The sequence below is a fragment of the Trachypithecus francoisi genome, unplaced genomic scaffold (assembly GCF_009764315.1).
Source record: "Trachypithecus francoisi isolate TF-2019V2 unplaced genomic scaffold, Tfra_2.0 Lachesis_group9, whole genome shotgun sequence".
Classification (NCBI taxonomy): Eukaryota; Metazoa; Chordata; class Mammalia; order Primates; family Cercopithecidae; genus Trachypithecus; species Trachypithecus francoisi.
In genome coordinates, this window is record NW_022681474.1 from 54,247,640 (window position 1) to 54,259,718 (window position 12,079).

At 47.2% G+C, this 12,079-nt stretch overlaps 1 protein-coding gene across 2 annotated transcripts in view; it reads right to left on the reverse strand.

Annotated features, from left to right (window-relative positions):
- The window catches only part of VSTM4 (V-set and transmembrane domain containing 4), a 96,458-nt gene that overhangs the window by 50,165 nt on the left and 34,214 nt on the right, over positions 1–12,079 (reverse strand). For both annotated transcript variants that reach the window (XM_033209242.1, XM_033209243.1), the window contains exon 4: positions 7,149–7,256. In XM_033209242.1, coding sequence (XP_033065133.1) covers positions 7,149–7,256 — 108 coding nt within the window. The remainder of the gene's footprint in view (positions 1–7,148; positions 7,257–12,079) is intronic.

Here is a 12,079-nt window from a genome sequence, read left to right on the forward strand (position 1 = left end):
CCCTTTGGCACAAAAAGCCACTTAGAGGTCACATTTCTTACATGCAAAGGCCAGCATGCACAGCTGTTTGTCCAGTGTCTCATAGTCCCACATGGCAGCCATGAGCCCCAGGTGGCTATCAAGTTCCAAAATGAGATGTGCTGGAGTATGAGATCACACCAGATGATGAAGCCACACCTTAGCATAAAAAAAGGAAATATCACACATCTCATTCATCATCTTTATTTATAGATACTGTTGGAATGATATTCTGGATACAGTGGGTTAAGTGAAAATATTAAAATTAATTTTACCTGTTTCTTTTTACCTTTTTGAATGTGACTACTAAAAAAATGGTCAGATCACCTCTATGACCGACATATTTCTAGGGGACAGCATGCAAAGGGCCTTCACTTGTCTGAGCAGCTGGGCTGACAATGGTGAAGGGGCACCCCAGGAAGGATGAGCCCTGCACATGAGGAAGTGCCCCTGCAGCTGCCCATGCCAGAAAGGGCAGCCACTCAGCTCAGAGAAAGTAACTCCCACAGCCCTAAGAGGTAAGAGGAACCTTCATTCCAATGTTAGAGAAGAGTGGGAGTTCAGAAGACCCACTATGTAAATAAGGGACGTTGAATCTAGGCTCCAAGTCCAGTGCTCAGGGGAGGCTAACCAACCCCCACAAAGGAAAGATGGGTGCTCAGGGGGGCCTGATGAGAGAGCCAACTGAGCCTCCCAGCACCCACTGAAGAACCAGAGAGATCTCACTCCAGCTGTGCAGGTATCTGACTCCAGATGAGTGAGTCCTTCCTCCTTTCCAAGGCCCCAGGTCATCCACAGGTCCTCATCCACAGCCACCCCATTCTGTGCTTGGAGGCCTCCTCCCCACCCGAGTCTGGCTGTGAGTGGGATGCAACCCCTAGCTCCCTTTTCTTGCATCTCTGGAAGGAATGGCCACAGGCTCTTAGCTTCATCCTCATGGAGAAGCAGAGTGTACCTGGGACAGGGAAGGCATGGGTGCTTAACAAGCCTTGGGAGGTTCTGTTTCCAGTTCTAGCACAATCTGTGCAAACCAACCAGTGTCACAGCTCACACTGAAGAGTACAGAGAAAGAAGCCAGGCCACTCCTCATTCCTATCTAGTTCAAGTTTGTGCCTTAAAAACTGCACAATTTAAAAGCTCAGACACAGAAGGTTGGATTGCTGGAGCCACTCCAAGGCAGCACGTCAGGACTCATTCGTGAAAAAGCAAAAGCCTTTGGAAACCAGTATGATTGAGGAACCAGCAGAATAATTCCAGGCTGGGCCCTGGGCCACCAGGATTGGTGTTTCCCAGGGTGACTCAGTGCTGTCAAGGCTCTGGGAGGAGGTGCCTGGCACTGCGGTCACAACAAAGAGCAAGGATGGAGACTCACAGCTCGGGAGGAAAGGGGAAAGCATGTTTGTGCTTGGCAAGCAACATATGCGTGCAATCAGCTCCAGCTCACGTGAATGTTGAGAGCCCTTAGAGGCAAAGCAGTGTCAGGTTTGGGGTGAGGGCAGAGAAGCAGCAAGGCTGAGAGTGAAGAGGGGCTGGCCTGTGGCCTCCCGGCTCATGGGATGGGCTGTGTTTATCTCAAGGTTCCACTGAGGGTTGCATCCGGAGTGGAACCAGCTACTCTGATGTCCTCTTTCCAGCTAGATATTGCTGTGGGTGCTGGAGAGCAGGTACTGGACTCAGCTCTCCTGTCCACATGTGTGTGAGCAGCCTGCATACCTGATGCCCTCAGCTCCCACACATGCAGCAGGGGTTGGGTCTCCTGCATGTGGTCAGGATGAAGGAAGCCAAACAAACATACAACTGCATAGAGAGCCTGGAAACCATCAACAGAACAAGGGCCTATATCTTCCTCAAACCAAGCACTGTTCTCAGTAGTGTATAGATGTATTACTAATTTTAATTGAGGTGATGCAAAGTTTGTTATAGTGCAGTGCATTAAATGACAGAATGTTGTATTTGAAAGTTAAGAGTGTTGCAGGTTTTAGTGATGTCATTTCTGAGAATCAGTGGGTTCTTTGGACACACATGACTTGGTCTACAAATGCTTGATTGCTTGCAATGAGAGCCATGGCCACCTTCAGATAATCCATAAAAGGAGCAGCATCCTGGGGTGCAGCCTGATAAAGGGGGATGTGCCCTGTGCCTGCTGTAGCTCTGGCACCTGCTAGAGCCTGAGACTTTGGAATCACTGTCAGTCCCATGACCCAAACCCCTTCTAAACCTGCTTAGATGCAAATAGGCTGTGCTCCTCAGGAACCAGCTGGTTGCTGGGGTAACAGCTCAGCACCACCAATCCTCAGGCCCCCCAGGTGGTCGCAATTATGCCCCAGCCACCAGGAATGATTGGGCAGTATCCCTTATTCCTCCTCAAACTTGTTCCTTGCTTGCTTGGCCTCCCTTGCTTCCCACTGAGCCTGGCAGTGAGAAGAGACAGCAATAAAGCCTTCTTTGAGTGGTGATTTAAAGATAGCCACACATTCCTCACCACTATTGCTCTTCCCTAAGTCTGTCCTGTCCTCATAACTTGTTATAATTGATAGAATGTGGGAGAGTGACACAGTGCCCGCGTGCAGTCTAGGTATGTCCTTGGAGCCTGGAGCAAGTCGGGGGGTATGGCTACCTTGCTGGTGACACCACAGGGAGAGAAATGTCACCAGCTCCGCTGTCCTATTTGTCTCAGAGATTGGCCCCAGGGCTGAAAGTGGTACTACTTTGGATCTCCAGTCCTGGTCAACTTCAGGTGACTGAAGGCACACAGATGACTCCAGGTGACATTGCCAGAAGAACCACCCAGTTGAGCCCAGCCCAGTGCAGAATCTTGAACAAATAAATGTTGTGTTAAGCCACTACTTTATGGGGATTTGTTACGCAGCAAGAGATACCTTGAACATTTTGGGATTACCAGTGTGTGTTGACAGGAAAGGCAACTATACTTAGTTACACCTTCAAAATCAGGAAAGAAGTCTTTGACCATCTTAAAACAAGGCTATATTTATCATATCTTTTCTGTCCTATCATATCATGTTTGTTATTAAATTGCATAGAGAAAAAAGTTAGGAAGAGTCCAGGCCTCATGGATCTACAGATCCATGCAGATCTACCTGTAAATCTACCTGCCAATCTGCTTCTGGAACATCAACTGAGCCTGAGCCACTTTCTTGGGCACCATTTAGGGGAAGGAACATCCTCGAAACCCTTGTGGTGGTGCCATGGCTCTGGGAGAACAGCTTCTGCTGTGGCCCTGCAGTGGAAGGCACAGGGCTTAGATTCAGAGGAAGTGGGGCATGGGTCCTGAGCAATATCTGGGCAATTCGCCACTGTTCTGCATGTCCCCACCTTCTCAGCTAGGACACAGGGACTTGATGTGACCACTTACACCCCAGACAGAGCATGGCAGAAGCAGACTCACTCACAGACAGTGTCCCATTTGCACCATGACTCCCTCTGCTGAGCCTGTCCCAGGGGGTCCCAGAGGCCTTGCTTCCTCCAGTTCAGTGGATCGGGGAATAATCAGTTCAAAGCCCATGGTTTCCAGGGGGAAAATCCTGCCCTTCCCCCAACCACAGGACAACTTGGAACGCTCAGGGGATGTTTCTGATTATAGCACTGACTGGGGATAATCCTTGACCATTGATAGGCAGTGGCAGGGAAGCTTGACATCTGTGATATATAGGAAAGTCCACAAATGAAGATTTCTCCTATAGACTTTGAATAACCCTCCTGACATTCATGTAGAAAAGAGGAGACCTGTTCATGAGAGCCTGGAAGCTAAGTCCAATTTACATAGAAACATGAGGTATGTATTTTCTCCATGTTATTGCACAATGAATGTTTAAAGGGTTTGCAAATTGGCCGAAGAGTGTCTTTTTTCATTAAAAACCCTACCAACAGTTGGGATGTTAAGAATCCCATCACCGTGGGCAGTGCCTCTCCTGGATATTAGGGCCCATCTGTGTCTGTCTATGCTGACCCCTGTCCCCTGCATGTTGAGTCTTTGTATATGCAGACAGATGTTTACCTAGCATTTATTTCAAGCGTCAAATATAAAGGATTATTATCTTCTCTGAAATTCACACTGATTAAAAGAAGAGGTGTAATACTAGAATTTGTCTCAGTATGTTATAAATTACTTTCCTGTTATTTCTTATTTAATTATAAAGCATTAGGTTGATTTGAGGGGGTACAGATAGTATAGCTCATCTATGAATTTCATTTTAAAATAGTAGAGATCATTCCAAAATACTTGTAAAAGCAGGATGTTTGGTGGGATAGAGGTAAGAAGAACAGCTCTAAGGCTTTGCTACTCCAAACATGGCCCCACACCAGCAGCAGAGCTGGCTGGAAATGCAGGATTGCAGGCCTGCCCCACACACCCTGCATTTGAGCAGGTTCCCAGGTGAATGGTCTGCTCCTGAAGTTTTGGGCAGGGCTGTTCTAAGACTCCTGGGTCCAGCTGAAGGAGACTACCCAGGCCCATCATGCATGGTCCTCCATCCTGAGCCCCACAGTGCGCTGAAAGATGCCTGATCCTAGAGGTACATGGGGCAAGACCTGCCCTGCCAAGGCTACTGGGCCTGCCAATGGGAGTTGCAATCAACCAAAACCAAACTCCTGGGAGCTGCAGGCACCAGCTAGAGCCGTCTTGGAAGAGCCTCAGCAACAACTCCCACGGAAGGCTAAAGAAAAATTCCCCTGGCAAGGTCAGCCCTCTAATAGCTAAAGTTTTCTAGACTAGAAACATGGGAGGCTTGGGAACCCAGCTTGGAAACTGCCTATGTGGCTTCCACACTCCAGCAGTTGAGAGACTGGGGCCCAACTTCACCCTACCACTCCCTGGTTTTAGAGCCTTCTCAAGCTCCTCAGCTGTGCTGTCAGATAAGTGTGGTGTGGCTCTCATCCAGGGTCACATAAGCACATGGAGAGGCCACATGAGGTTCCTGGCCCACAATGGGTGCTCAGACAACGCTCTGGACAGCTAGGGTTTGGGGAGGGCTTTCAGGCACTGTGCACAGGTACACATGGGAACATCTGAGGCCCACTTCAGTGGGGATGAGGTAGCTGGGATCCCCCTTCTCTGAAGCCTCTCTGTGAGGCCTGGAGGAGGATGCCAGGTGCTCCCACATGTCCCAGGCTGCTCTTCTTGGCCTTGCTTTGTTTCCCTGACCCTGTCTAGGGCCTAGCAGGGCCTGCAGCCCATGAGGACTCTCGATCATGTCCCTGAACCCAGGCAAAAGTGCCTTCAGACCATACCCAGCTTGGAAACTGCCTATGTGGCTTCCACACTCCAACAGTTGGGAGCAAGGCAGGTGGGAAATAAACCCATTTGTCCACCATGTGCTGAGCATCTGTCCTGAGCCAAATTCCAAGGAGAATGAATTGAATGTGTGGTGCCTGCCTTACACACTGTCCTCTGGAAGGGAGGCCCATGCCAAGGCACAAGTGCAACACGCCACAAGCTCACAAGAGTATTCAGGGGTTGAGAACAGGAAAAAAGGCTGCGTTGCCACTGATGAGGGAGGTAGGGGAAGGCCCTGGAGCTGGCTTTGAAGGACAGCAGAGAGATACATGCAGAGGCTGGTGGGAGAGCACGGGCTCCAGAGGAAAGATACCCATGCTACAGCCTCTGCCCCATCGCTGATTGCTGAGTATGCTGGAGTTCTCCACTGTCCTCTAGATCCCCATCCACTTTTGTCCTCCCTGCTCAGCCCTGAAGGCACCTTCCTGCTCCCGGCCCCCTGGCTTCTGGTGGGTGGCACCAAGGGCAATAGCAGCAGGAGATCCAAGTGGGGAGGGGAGAGGGCCTGAGAAGTGTACCATCCTGGCTCCCTCCCAGCTGCCTCCTGGTTTGTCAGGAGCTGAGTTCCTCTCTGCAGGCCCCTAATGGTGACACCTCTCCCAAAGCTGCAGCTATTGCATGGTCCATTCCAGGAATCTCCCCTCCCCTTGTCCCTTAAGGTCTAGGATGGAAACAGCATCCCATAGGTACTTATCATTGTATGTGTCACCTCCCTCATTGTCCCTTAGCCTTGCCCACACCCTGCATTAATGCTGCACAGAGTCACTGTTGGAGTGGCCCCTCAAGCCGTGACCACTGAATCTAACATTTCCAAGCTCTATGACCTTAAGCTAATAGTGACAATTATTGTGTATAGTTAGAGTCATATGTCAACATACAAGCAGGACATTTGCTGGAGCCTGTGTTATGGGTTTTAGCATCTTTCTTTTGGTAACTGAGTCCTCACCATGAGCCTGAGACTGTTACACTCCTGCCTCCTCCATGTCGCAGATAAGGAAGGCAGGCACAGAGGGAGGTTGTCAACCTGTAAATGAGGGAGCCACTGGAACCGGAGTTGGTGCAGTTCCAGAGCTCGGCTCTTACCCTGGTCATCTCTGGGAGTCACAGTGTCCCCAGCTGTTTTGGAGATTCTGAAGTGGGATACAGGGAGAGGCTCTCAAAGGAGACCTCCAACAGGAGCTGCTGGGCAAGTGAAATTGGGGCTTGAGGAGCAGCAGGGACTCTCAAGAAAGCAAGCAGTGTTCATAGAGATACAAGACTCAGGAGAACTACACTTTCCTGAGAAGCAAGGCAGAAGGCAGGAAGGGGCTGAGGGCAGAGTGCAGGGAAACAGGGACACCAAAGTGAAAGGAGACGGACGGGAACTCTCAGACCGGTCAGGGAAAGAATGGGGAAGACTTCCCAAGTGTCACCTGCCTGAAAGTGAACGCTCATAAGAACATTCCACCGAGAGAAGAGGGTGTCAATTCCCTTTCATAAATGAGGAAACTCACATTCAAAATGGCTCAGGAACTTGCCCCAAAACTCAGCCTCAAACAGCAGAGTCAAAATCCAACCCTAGGCTCATTTGACACCACAGACTGTCAGGGAGATTGACAGCAGGAAGGGGCCTCAGAAACCAAGAAAGGGGAAATTCAGTGATGTCAATGATGGCCACAGTGTATTTTAGCAGAGTCCAAGGGAAACACAGCTTGCTCACTTTGCCCACAATCACAGATAAATAATCCCTGACTCATAATGCACTTTTCCACCAAGGTGGTACTTTGCCTAGCATCTTCCGCCCGTCTGTGGTCAGGGTGTGCTCCCATCCCAGACATGACCTTATCTGTTTTCTTACCTCTGGATTTCCGCTTGTTAAACACAGACTGCCAGACAATGACCAGCATGAAGAGCAGAATGCTGAGGATCCCCACGCAGCACACGAGGACAGCATACACGTAGATATCTGAAAGGCAAGGACAGACACAGGAGTCAGCCTCCCGAGGGCCGCAGAAGGAGAAGTGCGCTGGCAAGAGAACAATCGGAATTGGAATTTGGAAATCCCAGTGCTACATTCATCACGGTAGTGTGGTATTGGTGCAAGGACAGACACAGATCAATGCAACAGAACAGAGAGCCCAGAAATAGACCCACACAGGCATGCTCAGTTGATTTTTGACAAAAGTGCAAAAGTAATTCAACGGCGGAAGGACAGTTTCTTCAATCAATGGTGCTGGGTCAATAGGACTTCCACTGGCAGAAAATAAAACTAACACAAACCTCACCTTTTATTCAAAAATTAACTCAACATGAACCACAAACCCAAACGTAAAATGTAAGCTAGAAGACTTTAGAAAAAACCCACAAGAAAAATCTTTGGGATCTAAGAATAGACAGAGTTCTTAGACTTGACACCAGAGGTCCCATCTATATTAGTAAAACTTGATATACTATACTTGACTTTACCAAAATTAAAAACTTATGTTCTGTAAACAACCATATGAAGAGGATGAAAAGTCAAACAGACTGGGAGAAAATTTTTGTAAACCACATATTCAACAAAGGACTGGTATCCAGACTCTAAAGAACTTTCAAAACTCAACAGCAAAAAACACACAATCCTGTTAGAAAAATGAAAAAAAAAATTTAAAAAACTTACAGACATTTCACTAAAGAGAATGTACAGGTGGCAAACAATCCCATGAGAAAATGTTTGACTTCTATTGCCATTAGAGAAATGCAAAATGCAACTATCATAAAATATCCCTCGTGCCTTTCAGGGTGACTAAAATAAAAAACAGTGACACCCCCAAATGCTGGCAAGGATACAGATAAACTGGGTCACTCAGACATGGCTGGTGGGAATGTAGAGCGGCCCAGCCACTCTATAATAGAGCTTGACACTTTCTCAAAGGAGACACCTGTAACAACCATCCAACCCAGAAATTGCATTCCTTGCATTTGTTCCAGAAAAATGACAGCTTAAGCTCACATGAAAAACTGTACATGTAAGTCGGGTAGCCAAAAACTGGAAACAGCCCAGATATCCTTCAGCAAGTGAATAGTTAAACAAAGTGTGGTACATCCACACCACAGCATCCTCAGCAATAAAAAGAACAAACTACCGACACACACACCAACCTGGATGAATCTCCAGAGAAGTATGCCGAGAGGAAAAAAAGATCCCAAAAGGTTACATACTGTATGATTTCATCAATGTAACATTCTTGATATGACAAAATTATAGAAATAGAGAACAGATGAGTGGCTGCCAGAAGTTAAGAAGGGGGTGGTGGTGGGAGGAAAATGGGTTTGGCTACAACGGCCACTAATAATGACTGTATCTTGACTATATGGATGTTAATATCCTGTTTGTGATTTTTTTTATGGTTTTGCAAAATGCTATCATTGGGAGACATTAGGTAAAGGACACAAATTAGTACAAGGGATCTCTGTGTATGATTTTTTAGAAATTGATTTTTTCTTTCTTGCTCTGTGGCCTAGGCAGGAGCACAGTGGCATGATTTCAGCTCACTGCAACCTCTTCCTCCCAGGTTCAAGCAATTCTCCAGCCTCAGCCTCCTGAGTAGCTGGGGCTACAGGTCCACGCCACCACACCCAGCTAATTTTTGTATTTTCGGTAGAGACAGGGTTTCATCATGTTGGCCAGGTTGGTCTTGAACTCCTGACCTCAGGTGATCCACCCACCTCTGCCTCCCAAAGTGCTGGGATTATAGACGTGAGCCGCTGTGCCTGGCCAGAAATAGATGTTAATCTACAATAATTTCAAAATAAAAAGTTGTATAAATGTCAACAGTTAAACCATGTTCACGTACATACATCTCTTTTAGAAATAAGGTCTCACTCCATCACCCAGGGTGGAATGCAGTGATGCACAGCTCACTGCTCACTGCAGCCTTGAACTCCTGGGCTCAGGGGACCTTCCCGCCTCAGCCTCCTGAGTTGCTAAAATTACAGGTGTGAGCCTCAGTACCCAGCTACATATGCTTATATTTCTTAAACTTTAATAATCAACTTTATCACTAATCTGATCAATACAATGCCAAGCTGCTCAGAAAGTGAAAAGGAAAGCCAAAACATTATTCTAACCATCTTTGAAGAAAAATGACACAGACATTTATTTGAACTTAGCAAATGTTTGAACTTAGCAAAAATGTTTCTCTGTTAACTTAAATTTCTACGACCAACAGATATTTACTATCAGTCATGATCAGTACTTTCCTGAGTACAAGAAAGATAAAAATGCACACACACAATCTTTCACTTCAAGAAATAGAGGACCACTTAGTAAGTGTAACAATAAGAACGTGTGTCCAATACCAGGAACACTCAGAGGGAAACAGCCCAGCCTCAGAAGGCTGAGAGAAGCTTCCAAGAGTACTAGAGTTCTGCACTGAGTTGTATTTAAAATAACAAAAAATACAAAAATATATAGAAAAAAAGCCATCAGCCATCCTGTCACCCTGAGATAACTACTATTAATAAATATTTGGTATACTTTATGATGAATATGCATACCTTTTAAAATTGAGATCATATACTTTCACATCTTTTTTTCAATTTATCTCATTTTCTCAATAAATTATTTTCAAAAAGGATTCAGAATCATTTTGAAAAATATGATAAAAGTTTATCATATTAATATACCAGCAGTGATTTAACAACCTCTTACTATTGGCTACTCAAAGTATTTCTACCTGTTCCCCATCATAAATAATTCTATGGTGAGCATTCATGAACTTAAACCTTAGTACAACTCTCACAATATGTTCTCAAGATTAAGTTCCTAGAAGTGGAATAGCTGAGTCAACAGAAAAGCACATTTGTAAAGCCCTTGGGGCATGGAGAAACCATTAAGTGCTTAAGCTGAAAAAGCAAGCCTACTGGGAGTAGCAGGTGGCTGGCTCCCAGGGAGAGCCTGGAGAAGCAGGTCAGGCTTATGGTTAATGAGAGGGAAGGAGGCATGAAATGGAATCAGACATTCAGGTTCCTTTTGACTCTCCCCTCCCTGGCCTGGGCCCCAGGGAGGCCCAGCACAACCTTTGCCCCTGGAGTCCATGAGATCTTCCCGTGTTCTTAAGGCAGTCAGCATTTTTGCATAAGCTAGTTTGACTAGATTCCTGCTCTTGGCAATTTAGATGTCTGGACTAAAAATAAAATAAGTAGAAAGTGCCTTAGGGCAAGGTAGCAGGTGAAGGGTGCATCTGCACTAATATATGAGGGAGAGGGGCAAGTGTGTGGAAGGAAGTCTCCTACAAAGGATCAGAGCTAGTCATGGATGCAGAGAAGGGCTGAGGCGAGAGTTCTGGAAGCCCAGAAGAAAGCACTGTAAGAAGGATGACTTAATAGCGTCAACTGCTGGAAAACATCCACTGGGTAGCTCCCAGTAGCTTCCCTAGGAAGCTACTGGGAAAGTCTTGGAGGAAAGCCCTGTCAGTAGGCTGGTGGGGGCAGAGTCAGGTTAGAGAGGTCCAGAAGCTGACGGGATGTGAGGAGCTTGAGAAAGCTCTCACATATCTAAAAATCAAAACTGCCTTTCTAGTAAATGCCTGTGTCTCTGATGTGTGGGCTCTGTAGATTAATAGAGTGGAGAACTCTGTGAGGGGTCAGAGTTAGGAGAGAGGCTGCAGCATCCATTTAAACAGTGTGAAACTCAGCAACAGGACTCTTGGATTCTGGACAAGACACTTCATGATGAACTCGGGGACAGAGCAAAGTTCACAGACCAGGATTTGTCACAGGATCCCAGGGCACAGGATGGCCACAACACAGCAAACCCATGGCCAGTCCTGCCTTTCCACACTGGTGAGCAAACTACTCCAGAACAAGATAGCAGAGCCCTTGCTGGCAGGAGAGGATGGTGAACAACACAGTCATGCTGCCAGGCAGACAGAACCTCAGGCAGGTGAACACAGCATCTGCCTGGAAGGGACTATGCAAATGTGGTCCCCAGACCCAAAGGCAGGAAAACTTGCCTTTAGTCTTACTGATGGAATGGAGAGAAAATTGTCTTGCAAAAGCTTCCATGACATGGAGCACAGCAGCTGATCCACAAGCTCACCTCTTCATCTGAGCTCTTTCCTTCACTTCAGGACGGCAGGAACCCAGGAGGGACAAGGTTGCACGTGAGAACCGCGGCAGGCATCTCTCCCCAAGCGTCCCTAACAGCATGCTGCAGACATCTGGGGCCCACTCTGCCCTAGCAGGAGGTGAGGGGCTTCAAAAGGCCCAAGCTACAGTTTCAGATCACAGCTTCCTCAACATGGCTCAAAGGGGGCTCCCCACAGGCATCCAGAGCTACAGAATCAGAAAACATCTGGCTACTCCAGAAGGCTCAGCTGGCCGCCAAACACATAGGCCTCCAGTTATGGACACCCTCCAGCGGGCACCTCCTGCCTGCGTGTGGCTCCCCACACACACAGGACTGGTCATAGCCACTCTCTGTTTTGTTCTTGAAGCTACAGATTTGTAAAAAGTGTTGCCTTGCAGGAGAAGAAAAGCTCAGAAAGACCACCTGACTTCCCCTTGATTGAGCAGCAACCAGTATGCCTATGTTGAATTTTTTTTTCCTTCTGTTACAAGCATTCCTTTTGTTGCATAAAGACAACCACCCTGCTGTGTCCACTCAAAACATGAAAAACCCCCTCCCTGGGTGTTCTCTGCAAACAACGTTAAACTCTGAGCCATTGAAGCCAGAGTCACAAATTCCTACAACTGCAGTCGCCTTCCTGCCGTGTCAGCTAATGCAAAGCCCTTCCCTACTCAGCT